Raw genomic sequence first — 23,675 nt, forward strand, 5'->3', positions numbered from 1 at the left:
CCGACCACCGTTTAACGCCACAGACCACATTACGCACGTGCTGCAAATATTCATAACAGAATAACTGAAAACGTTAACGTTTTATTCAGGTGTAATTTTGTCTCCAACTACTAAAAGTAACCGAGATCCATCCTGTGAAGAAAAAGTCAAACAGGAGTGGGAGAAACAAATTAAAATGTCAATAGTTTTAATTGATGCATGTTACATTCAATACCCATTGTGATGCTCCCACACGTAATTGCATACATACACAACTTCTCTCGCCGTCTCACGGATGAGGAATGCAACAGACAACTTGTAAATGCCTTACACTAGCATATATTTACATACCATCCTCCGCTTCTGTACATGGCAAATCTTTAAATATGATCAAACATCAGAGGAGTAACATAGGATACAATGTATGACTGATTGTATGTAGTTTTTGAAGCATATTCCCAAAAAAAAAAAAAAAAAAAAAAAAAGGCACGTGCACAAAGCACTGTCATAAAAAGTGAGTCGCACTATTAGACATGATGGGTTAAAAAAACAAAACTGCAGGCGCCTCTTCTTCATTCATAGATCGCAAGATAAAACTCTTCCTTCAGCAGGGGGTTGCTTTCAAAAATGCACCAAAGTACAAAAAGACATGTACGGTAACCAAAGGGAATAGAAAACAAACACAAAACGTGCTCAGTGCATTAAGACTTCTCCAATAGAACAAATGAACTAGAGGTGTTCGCCCTGCTTTCGTCGCTGTGATAAATAAGTTCACATTGTTACAGGCTCGAATCAAAACCAGAAGTACAGTGAGAAAACAGAAGTGAGACTAATTGTGAAGCAAAACAAATAATAAAAATGTGTGATGTCAAAACTGCACATTTCTGTTATCCAAAACTGAATATTTCTGACAAGTTACATATTCTCTTTCATACCTAAAATGTCTTTTGCGGTCATTTCATATCAGCCCTGCAAACGTCAAGTGCAAACTCCAGGAGCTCTGTGACTGCTCTCATCAGTAAATTAAAATGTTACCAAGCTAAGAGTAAACCAGTTTTAGGGTTATTCCCAGATCTCTAAATGCTGTGTATGGGCTCGTCTTTTTTAGGAGTCACTATGACTCCTTGTAGTGTAAATGATTTGACTGGCTGAACAAGCACACATATGGCCCCACACACACACACGCAGTGCAGTGGCTGTTGCGAGATGGGACTACTTTCAGACCGGCGCAGGTGTCAAAAATGACACCCGCGTACAGTAATACAACGCAGGAGTCCTATAAATCATCTGGAAAATAAAAAATATAGAAACGGCAAAAAATCGGCGTGCTCAGTCAGCTGCTGCAATGGCCGAATGCGTTTGTTTTCGCACGAGGAGGAAGACTTTAGCAGTGGATGACAATTTGTTTTCTGTAAAATCAGATCAGTGGTTAATGTTCTCCATCACCTTGTTCTCTTCAAGCCACTTGCCTCACGGCAGCAGCAGCTGTGTATACTACAAAACAGTTTTTCTTTTCTTTATTTTTTCTTTTTAATAACACTTGCGTCTTTATCTCCTTGGCAAAAATCCAACCCCGAAATCTGACTAAAACAAAAACAGATATGCAGATCTGGATTAAGGGCACGACCTCTGTATTAGCAAACCGTCATGAACACACAGGGTTTAAAAAGGACAAGCTTTTTACAAGTTCAGAAAGGCCAACAGTGTAACTTGTATTGCAGTTAATGACAAGCAGGAACTCTTTTGCCACGAAGCGTGAACACTAAATGAAGAGAAGACAGTCGCTGCTGAGCTTCAGCTGTCCGAGTCTTCAGCGAGTGGCTGCGACACAGAAATGAGGCGCGTCCCACTGTGGCATGGTTTTTGACACTTTGCTCTCGGAGTCAAAGGCAGACAGTGTTGATATATGTATTCATATAAATAACAAAACAGTACAGTATAAATATAAAGATTCTGTGTGTGTGTGTGTGTGTGTGTGTGTATGCATGCACGCACAGTTGTAAATGGTGTGTGAGTATAGGACAAGAGTGTGTGTGTGTGTGTGTGTGTGTGCGCGCCAGTGTTAGGACAGTGCGGGCGGGGGGGTTAAAGGTGAGGCTTCCCCTCCCCCACCTCGTGGAAGAGCGAGGTGTAGAACTCAGGCTCCAGCTGCTTGTTGCGGTAACGCTGGACGATCTCCGTTATTTTCTGCTTCCGCCGCACGTGAGGCGGGTTGTACAAGTCACTTTCCAGACGCTTCCGTCGGCACACGTTGATGACCGTTTGGCGCACGAGAAACCCTGGAGGGGGAGGAGGGGAAGGGGGGCAAACACAGGAGCTCGTCAGGCCAAAGCAGTCAACGGGAAGGTTTTTGTGAAACTGTACAAAAGTGATGTGAATGAATCCTTTTACAACTGACGAGTCACAGCACCAAATAAGAGAGGGAAACATTTTACTAACTGCTTTGACTAAAGGGACAAAGTTAAATATATATATACATTTATGTTCATTTTTTTGTGCATTTATGATTGAAAAAGTCAAAATCAAACATGGCTTGCAACTATGCCACCTGCTGGCCAAGAGTGGCATTACGTGCATTGCGAGCAGAATGAGGTTCGATATGTTTTTTAAGGTAAAGTTCTCTGTCAGCAAAGGAGAGATAAATACTTGCATGCATTTCTTTTATGGTACAGCTAAACAAGGACATTTCCACAGACTGTCTCTGTATTTTAACTGACTGTAGCTCGTGTGACACAAGTTCAACTTGTGAATACAACACCTTGTGTTACAGCCTTCTTTGTGCTACAAACCATAACTTCTGCATTGAAAAACAAATGAAATGCAGCTCGTTTTCAATGTATTTAAACCAAATATCTGTGTGTGCATATTATTCTCATTTAAGTAAGCTCATCAATGATCCTAATAGAGTCCCATCGGAAAACCCTGTTATGCATTGAGACGTGTTGCCTGTTTCTTTCTGACGAGGAACAAAAATGAAACGTATGCTCGGGAGGGATGAAGAAAGAGAGAGCCATACGAGTTGTTACCTAGTGCTCTGCGGCTGACCACCATGCCGTCCACCAGGGGAATCACCATGCCAAATTTACCCATGGCCCCATGCAGCCGGATCCTGAAGAGCCCCGTCTTCAGGGGGTGGATGAAGATGAGAGGAACGTCCTTCTCTAGTAACCCTGACCTGCAGCGGGAACAGTTCACAAAAACGCAGAGGACGAAGATGTAGGTGAGTTGCAACAAACTACAACAATAAATGAACGTGTAATAGAAGCCTTTTTGACAAACGGTGGCACGATACAATACGAAACACCACATTTATACAAAAAGACCTTATTCTGTAACGTGTATCTTAATCGATCAGACTGTAATCGTGTGAAACGTGACTGATCTCAAGTGTAAACTTGTCCTCCGATGCCGTTCTCGCCTCTTTATTTGCACAAAATAGCTTCTTAGTTTGCTTTGGAAACAGGAAAAATGTAATTCATCAATCTTCACAAATGCCAAGCGTCCATTATCTTTCGAGGATTCCCCGGCAGCTCAGAAAACGACTCACTAAATTAAATGAACTGTTGATGTTATCAGATCAGATCACACGCCTCCAGATAACAAGGCATTGTTAATCTGGTTAAATACAGGCCATTTAAATCAGTTTGACATTTGAGGCCACAAGCCTCCATCCATCCACCGTCCTCACGACGAAGCAGTCTGTAACCGCGGTCACAGCTCTGCCACAGCTCCTTTTCTCTGCCTGCCTTTTGCAAACGCTGCATGTTGTACTTCCTGTTTTGCATTGTGTGTGTGTTTGTTATCCTGCATGTGAGCGCACATGATGTTTTGCAGTTTTCTCTTCATTTTTGCACCTGATCAAAACCAATTCACCAACCGTATGTTCTCCTTACTGGCAGCAAACAAGAGTGCTTTGAGTATAAACGTCTGAATACCTGCAGGAAGTGCTGTTGCTCATGCTGGCTTCCAAGCCCGTGCTGGTTTCCGCCAAGAGATCAGATAAGGGGAAGTTCTCTAAAAACAAAAAACAGTCACATTCATGTACCTCAATTTCACTGGTCACACACATTTTTACAGCTACCTTTCAAAGGCTACAGAGTAGTTTTTAATAAACTGGTTTGTGTGGAGTAACTTACTGACAGCACAAGAGAAAAAGAGATAGAATGAAGTATGTGCATACCGATATCATCAAAGCGCTCCACCCAGACCACAAACACCTTCGTCTCAGGACCCAGTGGTGGGAAAGATTTGCCAGTCGACGACCTCTTTGTCTTCACCAAAGGACTCAGCTGCAGAAACAGCACAACACAACACACGGTGAGTTTAAGCAAATCAAACCGTTAGAAATCCTAATCCGTGCCGTCAGCATACACTGACGTGAGCCAAACGTTACCTTCTTGGCAGACTCCAGGTTTTCAGAGTGGTTGGGGCACAGCTCCAGGGTGAGATTGGGTTGTTTGAGTGAACCAGGCACGAGGTCAGCGTTGGTGTCTGCCTCCACTGTGGAGTCACTGTGCACTGAGGACTCCTCTGGGGAAGCAAAGAGGGACAAACAACCACTCTGTCAACCCTGAATCCCTCGCTGGGTTTTCATCATATTACAGCATCTATCGACTCATGCTCAACGTAGAGAAGACTGACCAGAGTTTTCTGTTAAAGACGGAACCACGAAGGCGATCTCCGTCAGAGCGTCGGCGTAGTACAAAACCTTCTTCTCCCCGTTGAACATTGAGCCTCCCGTGTCCTCGGGAGTAGCTGCGTCCTCTACAGCGGAAGAAAAAGTTCAACATCGACTTTTTAAAATGTATTCATAAAATTTTCAAGAAACACAAACAAAATCAGTCTATAAACATACTCAAGACAAAGAAAACACTAAATAAGAATGCAATAAAATGTAATTAGGAGAAATCAAACAATCAAATAAATAATCAAAATATATCCAACATGCAGATAAATAACAGATGCCATGATGTGCATTCTTCTGAAGTCTTCCTCACAGCCGATGCAGTAGTTAGCTTAGAACTTACCCGTTTGCTGTATTTCGTTGCTGTCGGAGCAGGAGTTGAGGGACCAGCTGGTGTCCAGGTGACCCGTCCACCCTGGGTGGCGTCCCACGTCCACAGGCCAGCCCAAGGACAGCAGGAACTCCAAAAAGTGGGGCTGGACGCTGGACGATGACTCCACGTTCCTCAGGATCTGACCGCCACGAGCACAATGACACATTCCTTCTTATTCATACACATACGGAGGTCCAACATCTGTACGTTTTCAAGCTAAATTCAAGCCATTTCATTCCAATTGTAATGAAATAAAAGGGGAATTTGGTTATACAGTGCATCGATTTTCTACGGAATCTGTTGTGAACTCACCTCGGAGCTGCTTTTCTGTCCAGCCCGCACATAAAAAATGAAGACGGTGTCGAACGGTCGGCAGGGAAGCAGATCCAGGTAGCTGATGTCATCAAAAAACCCCGGCAACGATGACTCCAGGCCAATCAGATGAGGAGGTAGACGACTGTTGTTGGGCTCCTATCAATAATAAATGAATACACATGCATTCTAAATTAAGCACATTAAAAACAACAATACTATGAATGTATATATGACCAAAAACACCATACATTACAGCATCATTACCACTATAATATAATATAATTCCACAGACTTTAATAGAATCACAATGTAAAAGTGCCAATTAAAGTTCAGTGGGAGTAGCTGGAGGATTTGATGTTGGCAGAAAATGTGTTTTTGCAGCTTCAATCCAAGAGAGTTTCTCAGCAGCCACGATCGCACAAATGATGTTGACCAACCTTGAGCGCCTCCAGAGACAGAAAGCCGAAGTGGGAGAGGAAGAGGCGCGCTGTCTGGAACTCCTGCGAGGGGGGAGGGGGTTTGCAGTCTGTCTGTGGGTCGGGGTAAGGCTTGGTCTTCCAGATTTCCTCGCTGTGCCGCTCCAAGGTGCCCTCATACTCTATCTGCTTTGTCATCAGAATACGAAGCCTGTCATGCTGAACTTCCAGCTGAAGAAAAGAAGAAGAGGGAGGGGGGGGCATTTTTAGGTGGCTGTGGCCGATGGACGGCACTTGATTGTGTAAATGGAGCATGAACCCACAAAGTCCCACAGTCCAAGTGTCACCTCCCAAAGCTGATTGCTGGTGACCATTATTATTAGCTAAACCGGTTCAATCCAATCCAGTAACCCAGCTCCAAAAGTTCAGCATGTTTGAGGTTTCTAATGTTCACTTTCTTAACACAGTGTCAGAGAGGTGCTGATTCAACTCTGGTCATTGTTCAGACCATGGTTTTTGGAGTAAAAAGCTCAAAATGATTGCAAAGGTATTGTAATGGATTGAGAAACTGTACACCATCTGTGATCCTCATATGCTTTCCACCAAACCAGATGATTTGACCCTCTATTCCAGGAGACACCCAAGTGGAATTTCACCTCTCCAACAACTCACGTGTGGGAAATAACTCATCAGTGTACTTGTAGCTCTGGAATCATCCTGCCAGCCCATACAACCCACCTGAGTTTGTACGATAGCGAACAGTAGGAGTGATTAATGTACTGCAGGCTCTAGTTTAGCCACGACAACAATCCAGTGTCAGCTTGTGCTTGAAGTAGAATATATCAATTATTCGTCATAACGTGGATACAAGATCAATGACAGGATGCGACTCTGACCTCTTTACTGACGATGTCATCCAAGTCAGGAATGCTGACATCAGCTTTGACAAGAGGTATCTTGTCCACCTCTTCGGGGAAGGGCCTCTGCTTGACGTTGTACTTGATGCCCACGCCATTGTTGGGTGTGGGGCGGCCCTCTGGAATAAACACCTGCTGTAGAAGGAGAGAAGAGCACAGACGGGGAGCAGAGAGGCGTCATCAGGTTTTGACCAAAGCAAAAACTCTCTGAAGTGGTGTCGGGGTTTAGCATCGTTGTCTTTCGTGACGCAGCGAACCACGGTGTGATCTCACCCTCTGATTGGCCCGAGCTCCTCTGGGTTGGTGGAAGAGCTGCATGGTCCAGGCGTGTCTGCCCGCCGTCCCTCGGATCAGGATCGTCACTGATGGACTGGGGTCTTTATGGAGAAACATGGAAGGCATGTTGGAAATTGATTTTTACTGAACCAGTGCTTGGAACATGACAGGTGATACAGTGCCTACTCCTACATTCAATGGACTGGTATTACGGGATGATAAGCTACTGACTCTGCTCGTTGCCGAGAGGTTGCTCCAGCATGGCGAGGATGACCGAGTTGTCCAGGACGAAGTAGCGGAAGTTGCTGGCTCCTGTGGCGCTGAGTCGGGCGTAGCGAATCAGGGTGTCTTCGTTCAGCAGGCTGCAGGTGGAGGCCGGTCCGCTCGGGGAAGGGAAGGCCCCCAACACCTGCATGATACTGGGGAACACCAAAGCAAACTGGGTCAATAGGCACAGCACGATATACTTGTGTGCTGTGTGGAGGTCCAGCAGGAAAAGCCGGGGAAACTAGGTCACTGTGTCAGCAGGAAAATATAGAACAAATACATAATTTAGGACGACGACTAAAACGTACAAAAATACAAAGTTGCAACATTGTTTTTGGAGTCAAAAATGATGTAAAAGTGATGTTCAAATGTATTGATCATAACATTTTATTGTTGAAACTTGCAGCTATGTTTTTATGATTGCGATGATTTGATTGTACTATGTTTTCCTTTAGTTATTGTCTGGAGTGCGAGTTAGACAAAAGTTACAGGGTTTTTTTAGATACAGTGTGTATTGTGTGCCTGGCTATCTGGGTCATGGCGAGCGGTTCTGAATTCTGACTCCTATAGCTGACTAGCCAACTGACCTAGTGTCAGTTTGCAGAGTATTTAGCATGCAAAGCCACATGAGCAGTACTGTTGCACTTCTTCCACAAAGGACATTTGTTTGCTAGCTTGTCAACAGCCATTGTGCAGATCAACATAAGTGTCAATGCTCGCAGATAAGGAGGAGCCGTCATGGCTAGAAAGCTCGTGTTCGGATAGCTCGTTTGTGCTGTAGTCTGGATGTAACCATGACACCGGTGATGGTTACTGTTTTATGAAAATGCAAATGCAGGATAACCACCGCTCCACTCGGCACTTATCATAAATAAGGTGCTGGAAGTATCAAAAAGCTTGAACTGATAGAATAGATATCCTTGCGCATGACAACTTTATTGAAAAATTCCTTGTATATTCAGAAACAAATATGAAATGTAAATGTTTTCCTTTTTTACCCTCAAAAGACGGAGCAGAGAGAAATAAAGTGTTCCTTAACCATATTAACAAACTGTAGTTTAAGATCCGTGCTGTAGAAACTTTGAGGAATCTCACCAGGACAAAGTCGCCTCGGCAGCGTCCTTCACCCTCATTGAAGCCGGGTTGTGCTCCTTCTCCCCTTTGTGTCGCACCTCCAGCTCCTGTCGGGACTTGCTGCCCGAGATTCCCAGCTCCACGATCTCCAACACCTCTACCAAACAATCCTGATCCAGAAAGGAAAAAGGGACCGAATCTCAGAGCAAGTGGTAATGGTATCCAGTTGTATGTGTGCTTCTGGTAGAAGTTTGGGAAGGGAAATTTGAATTTATCTTTTGAACGTACCTTCTCATCCAGCATGTCAGGGTGCTCAGTGAGCCACACGCACAGAAACTGGAAGGCAGCTACAATCATGGAGTGGAGGTCTCGGGACTGAAGGGGAGCTGGACGGCTACACTGGAACACAATGTACCCGCATATAGAGCTGACGGCACGTTTACGGTCCGCAGAGTCCACTACCGCCTTTACCTGGTTCAGACATACACACACAAAAAGTATCAGCTTCAAACTTCTTCATTTCATGCACTTGTAAAGTGCAGCGATAGACCAAGACTGGCGATGATTGCAGACCGTCACACTGAGTAACCCTCTGTGGTGTTCGTTTGGACGTTGTACCTTTACCTTGGCAAGCCCGGCCAGCAGCTCCAGGGCGGCCAGTGAAATGCTCATGTCTTGCCTCCACTGGGAGTTGAGTCTCTGGGTGACCAGGTGGATGCTGCGCACCAGCAGGCCTGCCGCCGTATCTGGAAGAGCTAAACCATATAACACCCCGAAATACCAAACACCGCAGAGAGTAGAGCAAAGCAGGATTCAGGCAAGGCAGCTCAAATGTCGAGGGAAATGCCCCTGTTATCAGATATTGAAAACATGCATTGAAGTAGGAGTTTGAAGTCAGTACAGCACACAATGTAGACTGAAATATAGACAGTGGACACACTGCTGAGGAAAAGGGCCGAGCGATCACGTTCTGACTTTGAAAGAAAATAAAACTTTATGTATGCTGTAGTCAGCAAACTGACTGAATATATTAATAACCAGGCCAATCTGATAAAAGTTTAAAAAACACTTTAAGGGTAACTTTGGTATGTTTTTTGTGTTGAAGTGACGACACGTTTCGTATTGAGGGAGAACGCTGCAGCCGGCAGCCGCTAAACGGGCAGCAATGTAATCATATCGGGCAACTCCTCACCGCCAATGTACGTCTGTTTAAAGTGCTTGTTATTAACACGGACAGGCTTAGATTGTTATTATATTTGTCTGATAACATTATGGAAAGGACCGTACATATACAACTTGAATTCTTCTATTTTTAGTGGACGTACATTGACGGTGAGGAGTTGCTCGATATGATTACATTGCAGGCCCCGATGTTAGCTGCTGCCAGCTGCAGCGTTCTCATTCAATAGTAGACGCAGCACCATGCACTTCCTCAGATTACCTACAAATTGCCTCACTCTCATGTCTGGTTTTTGCTTTCCAGTACTGAGCCTCACAACACAATGTAATCAGGAACACTGCTATTTCCTGCTGGACAAACTCACCCATAAGCAGCACAGTGTTAAGTGAAAGTAGCTAGAAAGGTGTGGCCATTATCAGTTATTTAAAAAAAAAACATCGCTCAGCCCTACAGAGGAAAAGACACTCTTTTAAAATCATGCATTTAATTAGGCAATAAAAAAGGCAATTAGCAGGCACTCCAAACTTTACAACAGCACAGCAAATAACGTCGGCATCACCCACAAAGGCATTTTACCCAACGCTTCTTAACTCTGCGTACCACTTTAACCACGTAAGCTATGAAGAACACATGTGTTAATCCAGCAAGTTACATGTTTTGTGCATCGACCAGCGAGTAGGCACTGATCATATGAAGGAACGTTCTAGCGAGCTAAGTATGCAGGTTGGTGTTAATTCAGCCAGCAGGAGGACAGCGGTGCGTCTTACCGTAGTCTCGGAGCAGGGCCTGGACGGGGCGCTCGGAGTCCGGGCTGGTGGCCTCCGTGCTGCCCCCGCTGGTGAAACTAATGCCGCTGTTGGTGCGGCTGTGACTCTGACTCCTCACGGTGCTCCCGTCTATGCTCCCCTACCACCACACACAAAAAAACACACACAGTGGTCTTGATGTCCGGTCCGTCATACTGCTTCTAGCCTTGTAACGTGTTAAACGTTCGTAAGTAGACAGCAGCAGTGATCGGAGCCTTACCGTTTCGGTCTGTGCACCTATGGACTCCAACAGCGCAGAGTCTTGAACAATATTTAGCATTGCACCTGAGAGGGGAGGGGCGGCGAATAATTATACAATACATAGAACAATATAGATTCAAAACAGTCCAAAAATGGTTTAAGTCGGCAAAATACTGCGTAAACAATATGGAGAGGCAAAGTAAAGACGTCATGAGATACCCAGAATGAGCTGCGTGTTGGTGGGGTCGGTCTCCGTCTGAAGTGCTCCGATGAGGACGTTGACGAGACGTAGCCTCAGGGACAGGAAAGACACGGGCTGGTCACGAGGCCACCCATCCTCCTCATTGAACTTCCCTTCCAACAGAACCTAAAGCGCCACATCAACATGGTAAACAACCAGACGTTTTCAACTTCAACTGGCTTTCACATAAGCTAAGGGATTGAAATTACACTGCAAACCCAGAAACGTACTAAATGCTGCACTTAGGTGGAAGATGTTAAAAAAATAAAAATGAAACCTCTGATTTGATGTTGCCAAAATGGTGCGGCAATGGCAGCATGGAGAGCAGGATGTTGATGGAGGCTCGCCTCAGGTCGGTGGGATTTACATACATCTTGAATTTGGACAGCTCCCTGTTGAGACCCAAACACATCCTCTCAAAACCTCTGAAGAATAATCTCACTAAAAATCATATCAATCACATCAACCAATCCAAAAGCAGTCTAACCTGTCTGGTACAATAGTCTCCAGCGCAGCTATGAAGTAGGGCACCACCACATTGATGCCCTTCAGGTCGGTGCAGAAGAGAGAGGAAGAGTTGAGAATGATCGAAGCCAGAACTGGTCTACAGATAAAGTCAGAGATCTGGAGACCCTGAATCAGGACCATGTAGAACCTGCAGAAAGAGAGAGAGAGGAATACTCAAAGTGTTGCAGTTTAATGACACTAAATCCTCTTCCCTGGGACTGAGACTTACCTGGACAGGTAAACGGGCAGAATATCCTCTCCGGTTTTCTTGCTACAGAAGATGCGGCAGAGAGTCCCGCAGGCCTCGGCTCGTCCCGCCTCGTAGCTCTCCGGGAACTCGTTGGCGTCGAACATGGGGTTGGACACCATGGAGTCGGTGGACATTTGGGAACCCTTCCGTCTCAGCTCCAGACCCACTTGAGTGGCTATCGCTGTAGAGAGGGCGAAGAGGCAGAGAATGAAAGGGACCCTGAATTGTAATATTGTCACCAGTAAAAAACATGCAAGTATGAGAAACAGGCAAACGAAGACATGTAGCTACTAGAAGCACACCACAATAAAAAAAAGGAAACATAGTTTAAATTAGACGGGAAGAAAGCAGCATAAAGCAGACACTTAATCGCTCTCACAACAAGAGAAAAAAAAAGACTTAAATGACAGTAAACACACACTCACATCATTCAGAAGGTAACTCTGACACAAAGAGTTTCCTGTTGCTGGCACAACATCTGACTGAGTTTACTGCGCTGGTAATAAAATCTTTTCAACAGCAAGACCACTAAGCAAAATCCATGTGTCAGCTCCCTCTCTATTGCACTTATATGACAGTCACCCAAGGTACAGAACATCCAGGTCATGCATTGAGGCACCAAACCAATAAAACCAAAACTCAAGTGAACCGACAATACAAAAAGTAAATCATAAGAAACCAAACATTAATGCTGACATTGAGGGGTCTGAAAGGAAATAATAAGGATTAGTATGACCCAAAGCAACAAGAAAATGAGAACTGAAAAACGAGGTGGCGTTTGTCACAAACTGGCAACGTTATGGTCGAGACAAGTGGTCAGTTTGGTGAAAGCCAGTCCATCACCTTTGGAGGAACACTGAGAGAACGCTGGTGGACTTTGATGTATGACAGGCAGTGGGAACAGAAAACAATGGCGATAATGGCGATGATCATGAGGAAACTCAACTAAAAAAGCGGGTAAGATTTGTCAAGAAATGCAAATCAAGTGAGGCAAAACAAGCTGCCATTCCTACTTACAAGATTTATAAGAAAGGAGAATTTGGATAAAAGAGGCTGCAAGATAACAGAAATAGTGGAGAGACACAAAATCAAAGCAGAGCCAATATTTTGGGATCAATTCATATTAAGCATGAATTGTGTTCTTATTGTTTCTCGTTCTCCTCAATACATTTTGACCTTTGACCCATTACAGTTCTTTAACATTAATAAGACATGGCAGACACATGCAGGACACTACACCAAAGAGAGAAGAATTAATTAAGAGCCAATGAGGAGCCAAATGTCTTTCCAAACACTAAGTAGTGTGTGTGTGCTGTGAATAGAATGGCTGTATGAAGACCTGAGCGTATGACTACAGTCTATATGTAGTTCTAGCTCAAGTTGGTAGATGTAAATGAATTAGAATCAGATGGAAATCTCATACCAGGCCACTTCTAACCAAGCCCTCCACCCACACAAAAAGGCACAAAGAAGTTTTAGAGAAAATGGTGGGAAAAAAAAAAAGGAAAGGAAATCCCAAAGACACACAGTAATAAAATAACAGACACCAAAAACACAGGGAACTCCACGAAAACGACATACTGATCAACGGCAACGAAACACCCACCTGCCCATGCACAAAATGAAGAAACGCTGTAAACCACCGCCTCACGTCTTACCGGTCATGCTGGGGTCTCGGCTGAGGCCGCTGTGGAGCTTACAGTGGACCAGCGCGGCGTCGAACAGCCACTGGCCGAACAGATTGAGGATGCTGTTGACCTTCGGCCGCGCCGGGGCCGGCAAGGGCCGAGTCTCCCAACTGCTCTGATTGGGACTCGACAGCAGGGTCGGGGAGGATGAAGTCTGCTGCTGCTGCTGCTGCTGCTGCTGGGATGCTTTGGTTGGCTGACTACCACCGCCCTGCAGGGTGGGGGGGGGAATATCTGATTAGGCTGCTGACAACATGACGAATGGCACTAACAGATTAAAAGAAGATTTATTTTAATTAACAAAATATCTGCTCCAGCCATTCCTCAGATATCACGAGAATGGGACCACCAGAGTAAAGTCAGTTCATTCTAGAGTGCAGGTGGATATTTGAGCTTCTGTACCGGCGTTCCTGAGAAATCTCTTTCACAGAATGCACCACATAGACTTACAACCTAAAAACATAACGCCTGCTACCATAAGGTAATAACAGTATAGATCTAGACTTTTTCTAACTCTGCACTTACTATTTGTTGCAGCTTGATGCAACGCTTGAACTTACGATGGAGCTCTTGCTGGTAGTTTTGTTGACCACCGCGTGCCGCTGCTTGCGGCTGTGAGGGGGCGTGGTGTTGGTGATGGAGGGGGGCGGAGACATGCTCATCCTGTTGACTGGGGTGGGCGGAGCGCTGTCCGCTCTGGGACGGGATATACCTGTCGACAGGAAGGTAGGATGAGCTGGGGGCTAAAGTTAGTTCGCGTCAAGAGATTTCTGATTAGCAAAGAAGAAAAAACAAATTTCCATCCCCCAACATCTCCAGAGGACAGAACTTGTTATGGTTAACAAGTTCATTGTTCATTTGAAGCAATTTTCCCCGTATTTATTGTTAAAGAAAAGAAGATGAAGCAGCTTCAGAGTCTGTGATCATCAATGGTAGTCATTGGTAGACATGCAAGACAATGGTTAGACACAAATCAGCAGTAATTGACATCCATCCATCTTGATTGACTTTAGGCGCCCGCAAGAGACCCCTCCTCGATGATCTCGTAGGTTAATCTGAATGTCTGGAAGTGTATCATTTTGCTACAGAAAGACTGAGCCCAGTTGATAATATCATCACCACCAATAATAGGCCCATTGCATTATACGATGCATCGGCTGATGTGTGTACCATGAGAGAGCAGCACTGGACAAAAAGTGAACACCCTCTCCCGTACATCTCTCTTTTCAACAGAGACACCTACAGTGTAAAGAGAGACAAATCACACCGGCATGTTTCTATTCAAATGTTTCAACAAATGTTATTGACTTGACATCTTCCATCCTGATGTTAGACAAGGAGTACTGCCCAGATTAACAGCCTTTAAATGACTTTCAGTGCGTATTACCATTTTCACTGCTAGATTACTAGATTTACTAATTACTAGATTTTACACTTCTGTGTAACCTTTTCTAAACAATGTGGGCATTTTAGATTTTTTTATATATTTTTTCCTCCCCTCCAAGACTCATTGATTTCACTACAGTAAGAAAATGCATTTTTATGTATTGAGATCATAATTAACACTTTATTTTTGTCAGAGTAACATCTCTGTTGCATGTTCTGCAGGGCAGGCTTGGAAAGTCAGTCCATCCTACAATCATAACGACAGCAGAAGCATGGTGAATGTGATGGGTTACCTAACTGAAGCAGGTAGCTGCCTAGCGGGAAGGAACAACAAACTCTACAACACAACATCATGGAGCGCTCACGTTTTCTAGTACTTTGGCTAAAATGTGCGTTTTCACTGGTCATTTAACACTCGCGGTTAAATGACCAGTGACTGAGCGATTCTTTTTCATTCTTACCTAAGAAGGCGTCCACTAAGCAGCTGATGCCCCTCATGGCCCTGAAGAAAATCTGGGGCAGCTGTTTCAAACAGGGATGCAGCACCACTTCATGAGGCAAGCCGCTGGAGTTGAGAAACTGTTCCTGGAATTTGGGAGTGGTGCTCACTATCGTAGGGTTGCTCAGGTCCACCGGGTTGCTGGAGACAAACGGAGAAATAAGCAAATTCACAGATTAAGTAAAAAAGAAGCTTACGGTGAGCGGGAGATATGAGGGACTTCTGTGCTCCAGCTTCTCTGACCAAACATGGAAAAAAAAAAAAAATCATCCGTGTCCATTCATTTCAGGTTAGAACCCATAGAAATGAGGGTCTGTGCACCTGAGCATGTGGAGAAAGCGGTACCACGTCTGTGCCACACAGTCGTAATCCATCTCTAAAGGGATCAGGCTGGCGTCTTCATCGGGGACTTTAAAAGGCGGGAAGGACGGTCCGTGGGTAAAGCGCAGGAGCCTGGATTGAAGGAGCGAGACAGGAATGTACAGATCACACTCAGTAGAGCATACAGACATTTTTCCTATTGTCATTATTACAACCACTAATATACCACTAAGTTTTGCTTCTCCACAAGAGTGAAACAGGTTGGACAAACAAACTATCTTATCTCCAATCAAACCTCTCAACACGCTTTCCCGGCACTAGATCCGAGGTGAAGCTGAGCGGCTGCCTTTCTCACCTGGAGGTCAGGGCACAGGCCACTCTGCTCCACTGCTCCACGACAGGAGGGTGGTGTCTCCAGTTGGCCAGCATCTCCCTTGACGTCTTCCAGTAAGGCGGCGTGGGAAAGCAGCGGGCGCATGCCAGCAGCCACACCTCGAACAGCACGGCCATCAATTTCTCCGCCAGTTTCTCAGCCACCCCGACTGAAAGATATTACGGGATTATTGATTTTTTAGTAATCAGCGTTAATAGCTCAGTAAGTATCGCAAGAGGGGGCTGTGTAAGTACAGGGGCGGGTCTTACCTCCTACCGTGGGCGGGGCCAGTAATGTGTCGTTGATGCGAAGCAGGAAGAGCAACAGCACCTCCCAGGTTTCCCTCACCATGGAAACGGACTCTCGGGCCAGTTTCTGGACCGCCGTCAGAACCTGCTGGCAAAGCCTGATGTGGTTTAGACTGTGTTGTTCCGGCCTGGGGGGGGAGACAGAGAGTTGGAAATGAGAGGATTACAGAGGAAACCAGGGAGAGAGAAAGAGTAAAGAAAACAGCAGGCAACACAAGTGAGATTGGTGTCTCTCTCTCTGACGTACCTCGGCACAAAGACGTTGTAGAGATGCTTGAGGATGGTCTGGACGTACATATTGGGCTCCTTGACCACGGGCTGAGGCATGGAGTCCCTGGGCGACACCAGGGCCATCATCCAGTCTGTGTACACATCCACACACAGCTTGACGGTGTCCCCCTCCAGGGGCAGGGTGAGGCCATAGCACAGCACCTCCATGGTCCATTTCACCTAGGAACCCAAACCGTTCTCATGAATTTGTGTGAATTTCAATAAGTTCTAAGTTATTGATTTATGACACATGAGGGAGACAACGACAGCTCCCGAAACGTATTTCAACAGTGTCATATTCTGCCATTCTTTTGCTATATCTCCGTCTGCTCTATGTCAAGCGACTAAAGCACATCTTGATTTACTGTCTCATAACAAGGAAGGCCAAAGTTTTAGAGCAAGATGATGACGGCAATAACAACACTCTCCAAATCATGGTATGCAGTTTCTTGCTAAATCAGAAACAGAGCGGCTATTCAAAAGACAAGCGCTGCACGACAAACCAGATCGTCATCCTCCAGTCAATGGTACATTTAAACACTGGTGTAAATGCATCAAAGACGACAGCAAAGAGCTGTGCGGTTCACCTGCTCACAGCGTTGTGTATTAGCAGACGATCCAGTGTTTTATCAGAGCATGAGGGAGACAGCTGCTTTATAGCTTCTTCTTTTTTTTATCAAAACCAGTCTACAGAGGGGCTCAGGACATCCTCATTAAAACACACCAACATAGTTTTATCACTGAGTGCCTCAGAGGCTCTAAGTCATGACACTAGCCATTTTCAAGGTATTCTTTTGCATAATCCACGCACAACATGTAAAGAAAATAAACACACATATCACAAACCAAGCTGTGCTCACTTCCATTAACATGGAATGTGAAGGGGAAGTGTCTGTTGTGTTTCAGGCCTACATCTCCCGCAGAGAAAACAGAAGCTATCTCTGCAGCCCTCCAACAGTCACTCCTTTACATGCTGGAGTAGCTCCACCAAAGACATATGACAGCCCGACTGGGGTTTGCTTAATGGCATTTAAATAGACTTTAACAGCATGAAGGGGGGGGGGGGACTCTGATCTTATGAGATAGAAAAATTAACTATTTTGTTTGATTGTCAACCATCTGGGCCAAATCGGGGTCTACACACGTACTATCATCCCCCCCATAGTGAAACACAGCGGTGGTAGCATCATTCCACGATGTTAACGGCGGTAACTGGGAAACCGCTGAGGATTAAGGGACTGATGAACGAACCCAAATACAGAGAGGTCCTTGAATAAATCCTGCTGTGCGTGCGACATCATGACACAATGACACGAAGCATAAATCCAACACAGCATTGGTCTTTGCTCCAAAGTTGTCAGGCAGCCTGGTGAGATGCGTGGTGTACTGAAACAAGTTAAGGGCAGATACAAAAGGGGGCAACTGCCTGAAGCTAGGTGTGCAAACCTCATAATGACATACCAAAGAGGAATGACTACATCGAGGTATTTGGTCAAAAAAAATATGGTGTTATTAGATTTTCTCCATATCACCCAGTGTGAACGACATGCAAAAATATCTTGAAATTTATATTTTTACTTTAATCAGTACAGACCATCGAACTGCTGTTGTCTAAAATACATCTTATGGGAATAAGTTATTGAAGCTGAGAGGCTCTCCGGAGCATCAACACGACATATAAACGTTGTGTGGTGTCCACGGAGCTGCAGTACAACAGTGTTTTCTCACCTCCTTGTCCGTCTTGAGGATGTTCTCCGTGGCGACGGGGCTCACCGCCGTGCCCAGAGGCCTGACCACAGCATTGGCCACCTCCGTGCCCACGCTCGTGGGGTAGGAGTGCAGAACGCTGAGGTGGCTCTGGTCACTCTGCACCACCAGCTGCAGCGAGCGCCACTCAGAATACATGCTGCCGATGTCTGCTGCACTCTACTCACACCTCCTGCCTCCACCTGCATACACACAAGTTATTGCAGTCAACGTAGGGAGTGAAGTTGAGAAAACCGGAAAGTAGGTACAGGCTAACGTTACTTAGCTAATATCTAGCACCAACACAGCTGTAGCCTCTGTTTGTGAGAACACTTCTCCAAAGCTGTCAATGTGTAACCCTGCCTGAGAGTGCTATATTATTTTGACGACTATCAAAGGTCCGTCAATCATTATAACTTTAACTTGGTTAACGCTAACGGATTCACTCTCATCTTACTTAGCTAGCTAGTGTATTTTGGTGCAGGATTAAAACGTACTGCGTTTGCATCAACGCGTAGCTTAACACGACAAAAATAGTAAATTATTATTTGACGCAATACAAGCACAGCGAAATGAATAGCGTAAGATAAAACCGTGTAAAGAGTCGGAAGACGTGCACTTCGTGTAACATTAACGTTGGCTATAACGTTAGTTTGACAGGAAACAGGACCCATCCAACAGTCCAGCTTGTTTTTAATGCTATTGCTTCCGTTAACGTTACGTTCTCTCCTTTTAGATATATCAATAAGGTGTTAATGCTGACATTACATAGCATTTAAATACCTGCTGCATTTAGCGTACTGTAAACTGAAACGAAGTCAAGGTCCACTTGTGTCCTAAACCTCGGGTTGGTCACAAGCCGAGGAATCACAACCAGGAAACGGTTCTCAAAATGATTAGCTTGCTAACGTTAGCTAGCATTGACATCAAAACATCTTCCTCGCCTTGCCGATGACATTAGCTGCCGTTAAGTGCTGGCTGGCTTCTGTGTAACACGTCTGTCTCTCTGGGTTAGACTAGAGGCTGCACTAACGTATCGGTTAGATATCTCACAGTACGCTGTGTTTAGTTGGACCGACGTTGCTAGCTAGTTTAGCTCATATTCGCTAGCCCGTTCGTTGACATTAAGTAGCTGAGCTGGCTGTCATTTTGCTAACTACCTAACTTTGCAAACACGCAAACGTTTGCTCGCTAGCTAAGTAACCAAGTTTTTTTTTTTAAATTTACCTGTACGAACTGGAAATGTTGTCATAACAGACCTCTGAAACTCGCCGTTTTTGCTTTCTATGTATCCTGGTCTACACCATAACAGCGTCCATCTTCGCAATGTCAAGGATTGGCTATTGCAGCTTGATGAGCTAACGGGAAACAGGATGTGTAGATTGTCGCCCCCTACTGGACTGATACAGCAACTGCATCAGACCCGATGCTGCCTTCAGGTGCTCCTGGTCTCCCGAAACCTACCATCCGCCCGAAATCATCCTTTGCGCCCATTCGGGTACTTTCGGAAAAATAATGACAAATCAATATTTGTCTTCATATTTGCCACTGTTTTATATTTCATATTTGCCACTGTTTTACAAAAACTTTTCAAAAAAGATATATACTCTGATAAATTATAATATAGGTTAGACTATTCTGAGTACTCTGTTCTAGTTTGGAATTGTTGTATTTCCCAAAATGTGGAAGAAATTATTAAGACCAACACTGGTTCCATAGTGTTATTATGAATGTTAATTTTCTTGATAAATGTAGTCCCTATGAGGTACAGTTTCATTATTAAGTGATTTAAAGGGGGGCTTTATTGATTAAATATTGCATTTGCAAATAGTTAGGGGACTTGCAGGAGACAGATGAAAAAATAATGGTCTCATTAGAAGCAGCAGAGGCCAAAATATCCAGATTTTTAGTCCCAAGAATGAGTCAAAGTCCCAAAATGCTGTATCCTACACTTCCCAAAGTCTTTCATTAGACCCACTCTGCCTGCTAAATCATTCAAAGCTCCTGTAGAGCAACAAAAGACATACAAATGTTTTCACTGGCTCAGTACACCTCGCGACTCATAAACTCAGTAAAATCAGTGGAGTTAGTCCTTATCTCTGTCCACAATGCTACATTGTACTATAATAATACATTTTTAAGTACACATAGTACAAACAACATTATTAAAGGACTTTATTGCATTTTTTCTATGACAAATGTTAAATTTCAATAGTGGTCAACCAACATCAAACAATACATTTGCTCTAAGAGAATACCAGTAAAAGATCGCGCTGTAAGCCTGTTAGGATGCTTTCAGTAGGGGGCAGCAGAGACTCGCTTAAAAAGAAGGTAACAGTCTTAATATGTAAACAGCATGTCTGTAAATACTGTGTGCTATTAATTATCATACTTACATGATTCTTGATTAATAAATATGAATAATGGATCCATGTCCACGGACAGACGCTACTCTCCGTCATGCGCATTTGTGTCAAACCCAGCATCTGTGTGGACGCTCTGTTCAAAGCAATACTGAAGACCCTGTTATTAGGGACCTGGCGTTGACGTTCCCTTGCACACTAGTGTCAAGCATGTGCTGAAAGAGAAGTAATTTAAGTACAACTTGTAAGCATTCATTATAAATTCAAATCAGATGTTCTCTGTGTGTTAGCAGGATTTGGGCATGAGGCCCACACATGGTGCAAAGCCCTTCTCCGGAACAAGCCACGTAAAAATATCCAACATTCCCAGCACGCCCTGCTCTGTTTCTGCAAGAAAAAAAAAATCATCTTATGCTTGCAACTCTAATCTGTAACATTATACATTTACTACAGGTGTAAACCAGATGAGACGAAAAAAAGGAAAAGCAAATAGTCCTCTGTGTTGCACATTGTAGCAGTCAACATGTGGCCACATTGTTCCGGACCACTCTCAAGTGTCTATGGCTTCCACATGAGTGCTCAGTGAGCCAAACCACACGGCTCTCCTGGATGACATCCACAGAGGGGAGAGGCAACGGAAAAGAATTATGGAGGAAAAGTCAGCATTCTTCTTGCCTTCATCGTGCCTCCATGTTTGGTAGGGAGCACTAGCAGCTGAAGGGGGTGCTATGATTGGTAGCCATATGGTAATGCATCTAAAGAACAGAGAGGGGGGGGACAAGTTGAGACGTTGACATTCATACATTGAAACATTTGGGCAAAAGTAAAAGTGTTGTGAATCTTCTTCACTCCGCCAAATGGAACTCATCTGGAGCCATTTATTCAGTCCGACATAAACATGTTTCTGTTTAGAGGGGCTGTTCACTCCAATTAGAGAAAAACATATTCATGACATGTGTCTAATGTGTCTATGAGTTCTACGTCCACACCGATGAAATGAGAGCTGAATGTAATGTCATTTGTGATGCTCACAGTAATGAAGAATTACATTTTAAAAAAAAATTATTTTAGGGATTATTACTCCGGTAGAAAGAAGTTACAATAACTAAACTGTTGACTGATTTATCCATGCCTGGCTCTGTCCATATGTGACTAAATCCCCCTACAGGCACCTCAACAGGCTCGCTGATTAACAAAAAGTCTTTGTGTAAAAGCGACAAATCACTAGTTTGATGGAGGGGTACGTGTCCAGAAAAATGTGTTGAACCTCTGCTGGGTTGCTTGGCAACTAGTGTGAGAGGGGTATCAATCTTCTCATCAGTAACTGATTCATATGTTCCAAAATGTCAGACTTTTTTTGCTTAGACTTAGGCTAACTGCATCCTGGCTCAAGCTGCGTAGTCAACGCTAAACTCTCTCAAAGAAAGCAAATATGTCAATTTCCCACACTATCCCTACAAAATATGGACCCGACCAACTCTAAGACTTCACTTCATGGCGTGAAAACGTCCGCGCTCCCTGTCACCACTCACTTGAATTGAACTGTGCGGTGCAACACAGCCCCTCCCCTCGCGCCGTCCGGTAAATGGGCGACACACACACTCTGGTAGCCGGGGGGAGGCGTGTGAGGCGCGTCGATAAGGAGTCGGGGGGCAAATAGAAGGAGCGCTGGCCGGGGACTGAGCTCTGCCGTCCCTCCCAGGTGAGCCAGTAGCCCCTCAGAGAGCCCGGGCTGCTCCTCCAGTCGACCTGCACCGCGTCGCTGCCCACCGTGGTCAGCTGCAGGTCTGCCAGGGCCGGAGTCACTGCAAATGAAGACCACACCGGTCGTTAGCCAGAGTACATTTCAAACCTGAATGGAACCTGCTAGTAATAATCTGAAATAGAAGACACAGAAAGGGCTAGGCTGCGTGGGATTAGGATAATTGGCAGTATATATGGACCCTTGATCATCGAGTTCGACCGCCTTGTCTTCGCGCGACTCACCTTCCTGGGTGCACACTTTGACGGACATGGCCCTCTCCGTGCCCGAGGCGTGCCGGGCACTGACCGTGACCAGGTACGTGGTGTCTGGTTGGAGGTCCCTGAGGAGCGTGGAGTTCTGCGTCCGGCCCACAGTGACAGCGTGGAGCTTGCCCCTGGGCAGGGCGGAGTACTCCACGTAGTAACTCGTGACCGTCTCCGGCTGAGAGGGACCCCAGCTCACCCGGACGCTGGTTTGCCCCGACTCAGAGACCGTCACTACGGCGGGGCTCAGCACCTCTGGGGGGAAAAAAACAGTGAGTAAGTGTGAGATCGTATGAGGAGAATAACCTCCCCATGATAATTTAATTCAACTTGATTGATAATTGGATGGATGATTTCATACTAACTAGAATAGAAGAATAGAATAAAAACAAGAAGATAGAGATGGCACACTTCAAATGAATTAATTCCAGTTAATAAGTAGCATTTCAGGTCTTGCAAAAATGTGGCTTTTCAACCTGGCTTTGTTTTGAAGGTGATGGAGAGTGTGTTGAATGCCTGGTCGTTGGACTCCGGGGTCAGCGTGGCGGTGTACGTGGTGTCGGGCTTCAGGCCCGTTAGCCTGGCAGTGCTGGACTCTGCAGACTGGGTCAGCCTCTGGTACTGACTACCACTGGTGCTCGGACTGGTCCCGCCTCCTCCTCCTTCTCCACCGCCTCCCGCTTCTCCCGGCGGCAGCGAGCTGAAGCGGATCTCGTAGTAGCCCGTCAAACCGGACAGGACGGGCCGCCACTGGAGCGTGGCCGAGTCGGTGGCGACGTCGCGGACGGTGATGCGCTCGGCTCGGATGATCTCTGCAGGGGAAGGAGAAAAAGATGAATGAAGTTTGCTCGTAATTCTGCACAGAGAAAAAAAAAGGACGGCATGACGAAGAGAACAAGGCGGTGCTAAAAATGGGTTTCAGACGGCCACCCACGCGGAGAGCCAGACTTAGGTTTCTGGATGCATTCGTAGCGCTTGAATCAAGACAACTTGAAATAGCCAACCCAGTGAGGCCCTGCAACAAAATAACTAATGCCACAGAGGCATTGATATCTGTGATTAGACCCTAAGGCACCAAGCAAGGACTGGTGCATTTCTGCTTGTTGAGCACAAGTCCTTTTTCACACGATGCATCATGTCTTACATCTGCAGTATATACTGTATCATTACTGAGGTGTCCCTTGTGAGCTTTCTTCTCTTTCTCTCTCTATATATATATATATATATA

At 45.1% G+C, this 23,675-nt stretch overlaps 2 protein-coding genes across 17 annotated transcripts in view; both read right to left on the bottom strand.

Moving 5' to 3' along the window:
* Positions 1–170: 170 nt before the first annotated feature.
* LOC116395178 (ral GTPase-activating protein subunit beta) lies at positions 171–19,437 on the bottom strand. 16 transcript variants are annotated; one of them, XM_031868821.1, is made up of 33 exons: positions 19,305–19,437; positions 18,060–18,280; positions 16,309–16,511; positions 16,023–16,189; positions 15,736–15,922; positions 15,381–15,512; positions 15,022–15,200; positions 14,345–14,413; positions 13,735–13,886; positions 13,145–13,385; positions 12,504–12,539; positions 11,466–11,667; positions 11,217–11,384; positions 11,007–11,121; positions 10,708–10,855; positions 10,508–10,572; positions 10,249–10,387; positions 8,920–9,047; positions 8,590–8,772; positions 8,323–8,471; positions 7,192–7,379; positions 6,958–7,061; positions 6,664–6,819; positions 6,440–6,505; positions 5,789–5,998; positions 5,349–5,507; positions 5,007–5,175; positions 4,621–4,743; positions 4,373–4,509; positions 4,160–4,268; positions 3,915–3,993; positions 3,006–3,154; positions 171–2,258 (listed from the first exon to the last, which is right to left on the bottom strand). In XM_031868821.1, exons 2-33 carry the CDS (start codon positions 18,234–18,236, stop codon positions 2,065–2,067), a joined length of 4,683 nt encoding a protein of 1,560 aa, XP_031724681.1. In that variant the 5' UTR covers positions 18,237–18,280; positions 19,305–19,437; the 3' UTR covers positions 171–2,064. The 16 variants fall into 16 exon arrangements, with proteins under 16 accessions (XP_031724681.1, XP_031724680.1, XP_031724679.1 ...); XM_031868820.1 differs by having other exon boundaries at positions 8,926–9,056; XM_031868819.1 differs by having other exon boundaries at positions 6,664–6,816; positions 8,920–9,056.
* A 798-nt stretch (positions 19,438–20,235) lies between these two features.
* vwa1 (von Willebrand factor A domain containing 1) overlaps positions 20,236–23,675 on the bottom strand; it is a 9,691-nt gene continuing 6,251 nt past the window's right edge. The window contains exons 3-6 of the mRNA XM_031868694.1: positions 22,924–23,259; positions 22,427–22,702; positions 21,973–22,245; positions 20,236–21,195 (exon numbers count right to left, since the gene is read on the bottom strand). Of these exons, the coding sequence (XP_031724554.1) occupies positions 21,167–21,195; positions 21,973–22,245; positions 22,427–22,702; positions 22,924–23,259 (914 nt within the window). The 3' untranslated portion in view covers positions 20,236–21,166. The remainder of the gene's footprint in view (positions 21,196–21,972; positions 22,246–22,426; positions 22,703–22,923; positions 23,260–23,675) is intronic.

Source organism: Anarrhichthys ocellatus, unplaced genomic scaffold (genome assembly GCF_004355925.1).
Source record: "Anarrhichthys ocellatus isolate YVR2014 unplaced genomic scaffold, GSC_Weel_1.0 scaffold44, whole genome shotgun sequence".
Lineage (NCBI taxonomy): Eukaryota > Metazoa > Chordata > Actinopteri > Perciformes > Anarhichadidae > Anarrhichthys > Anarrhichthys ocellatus.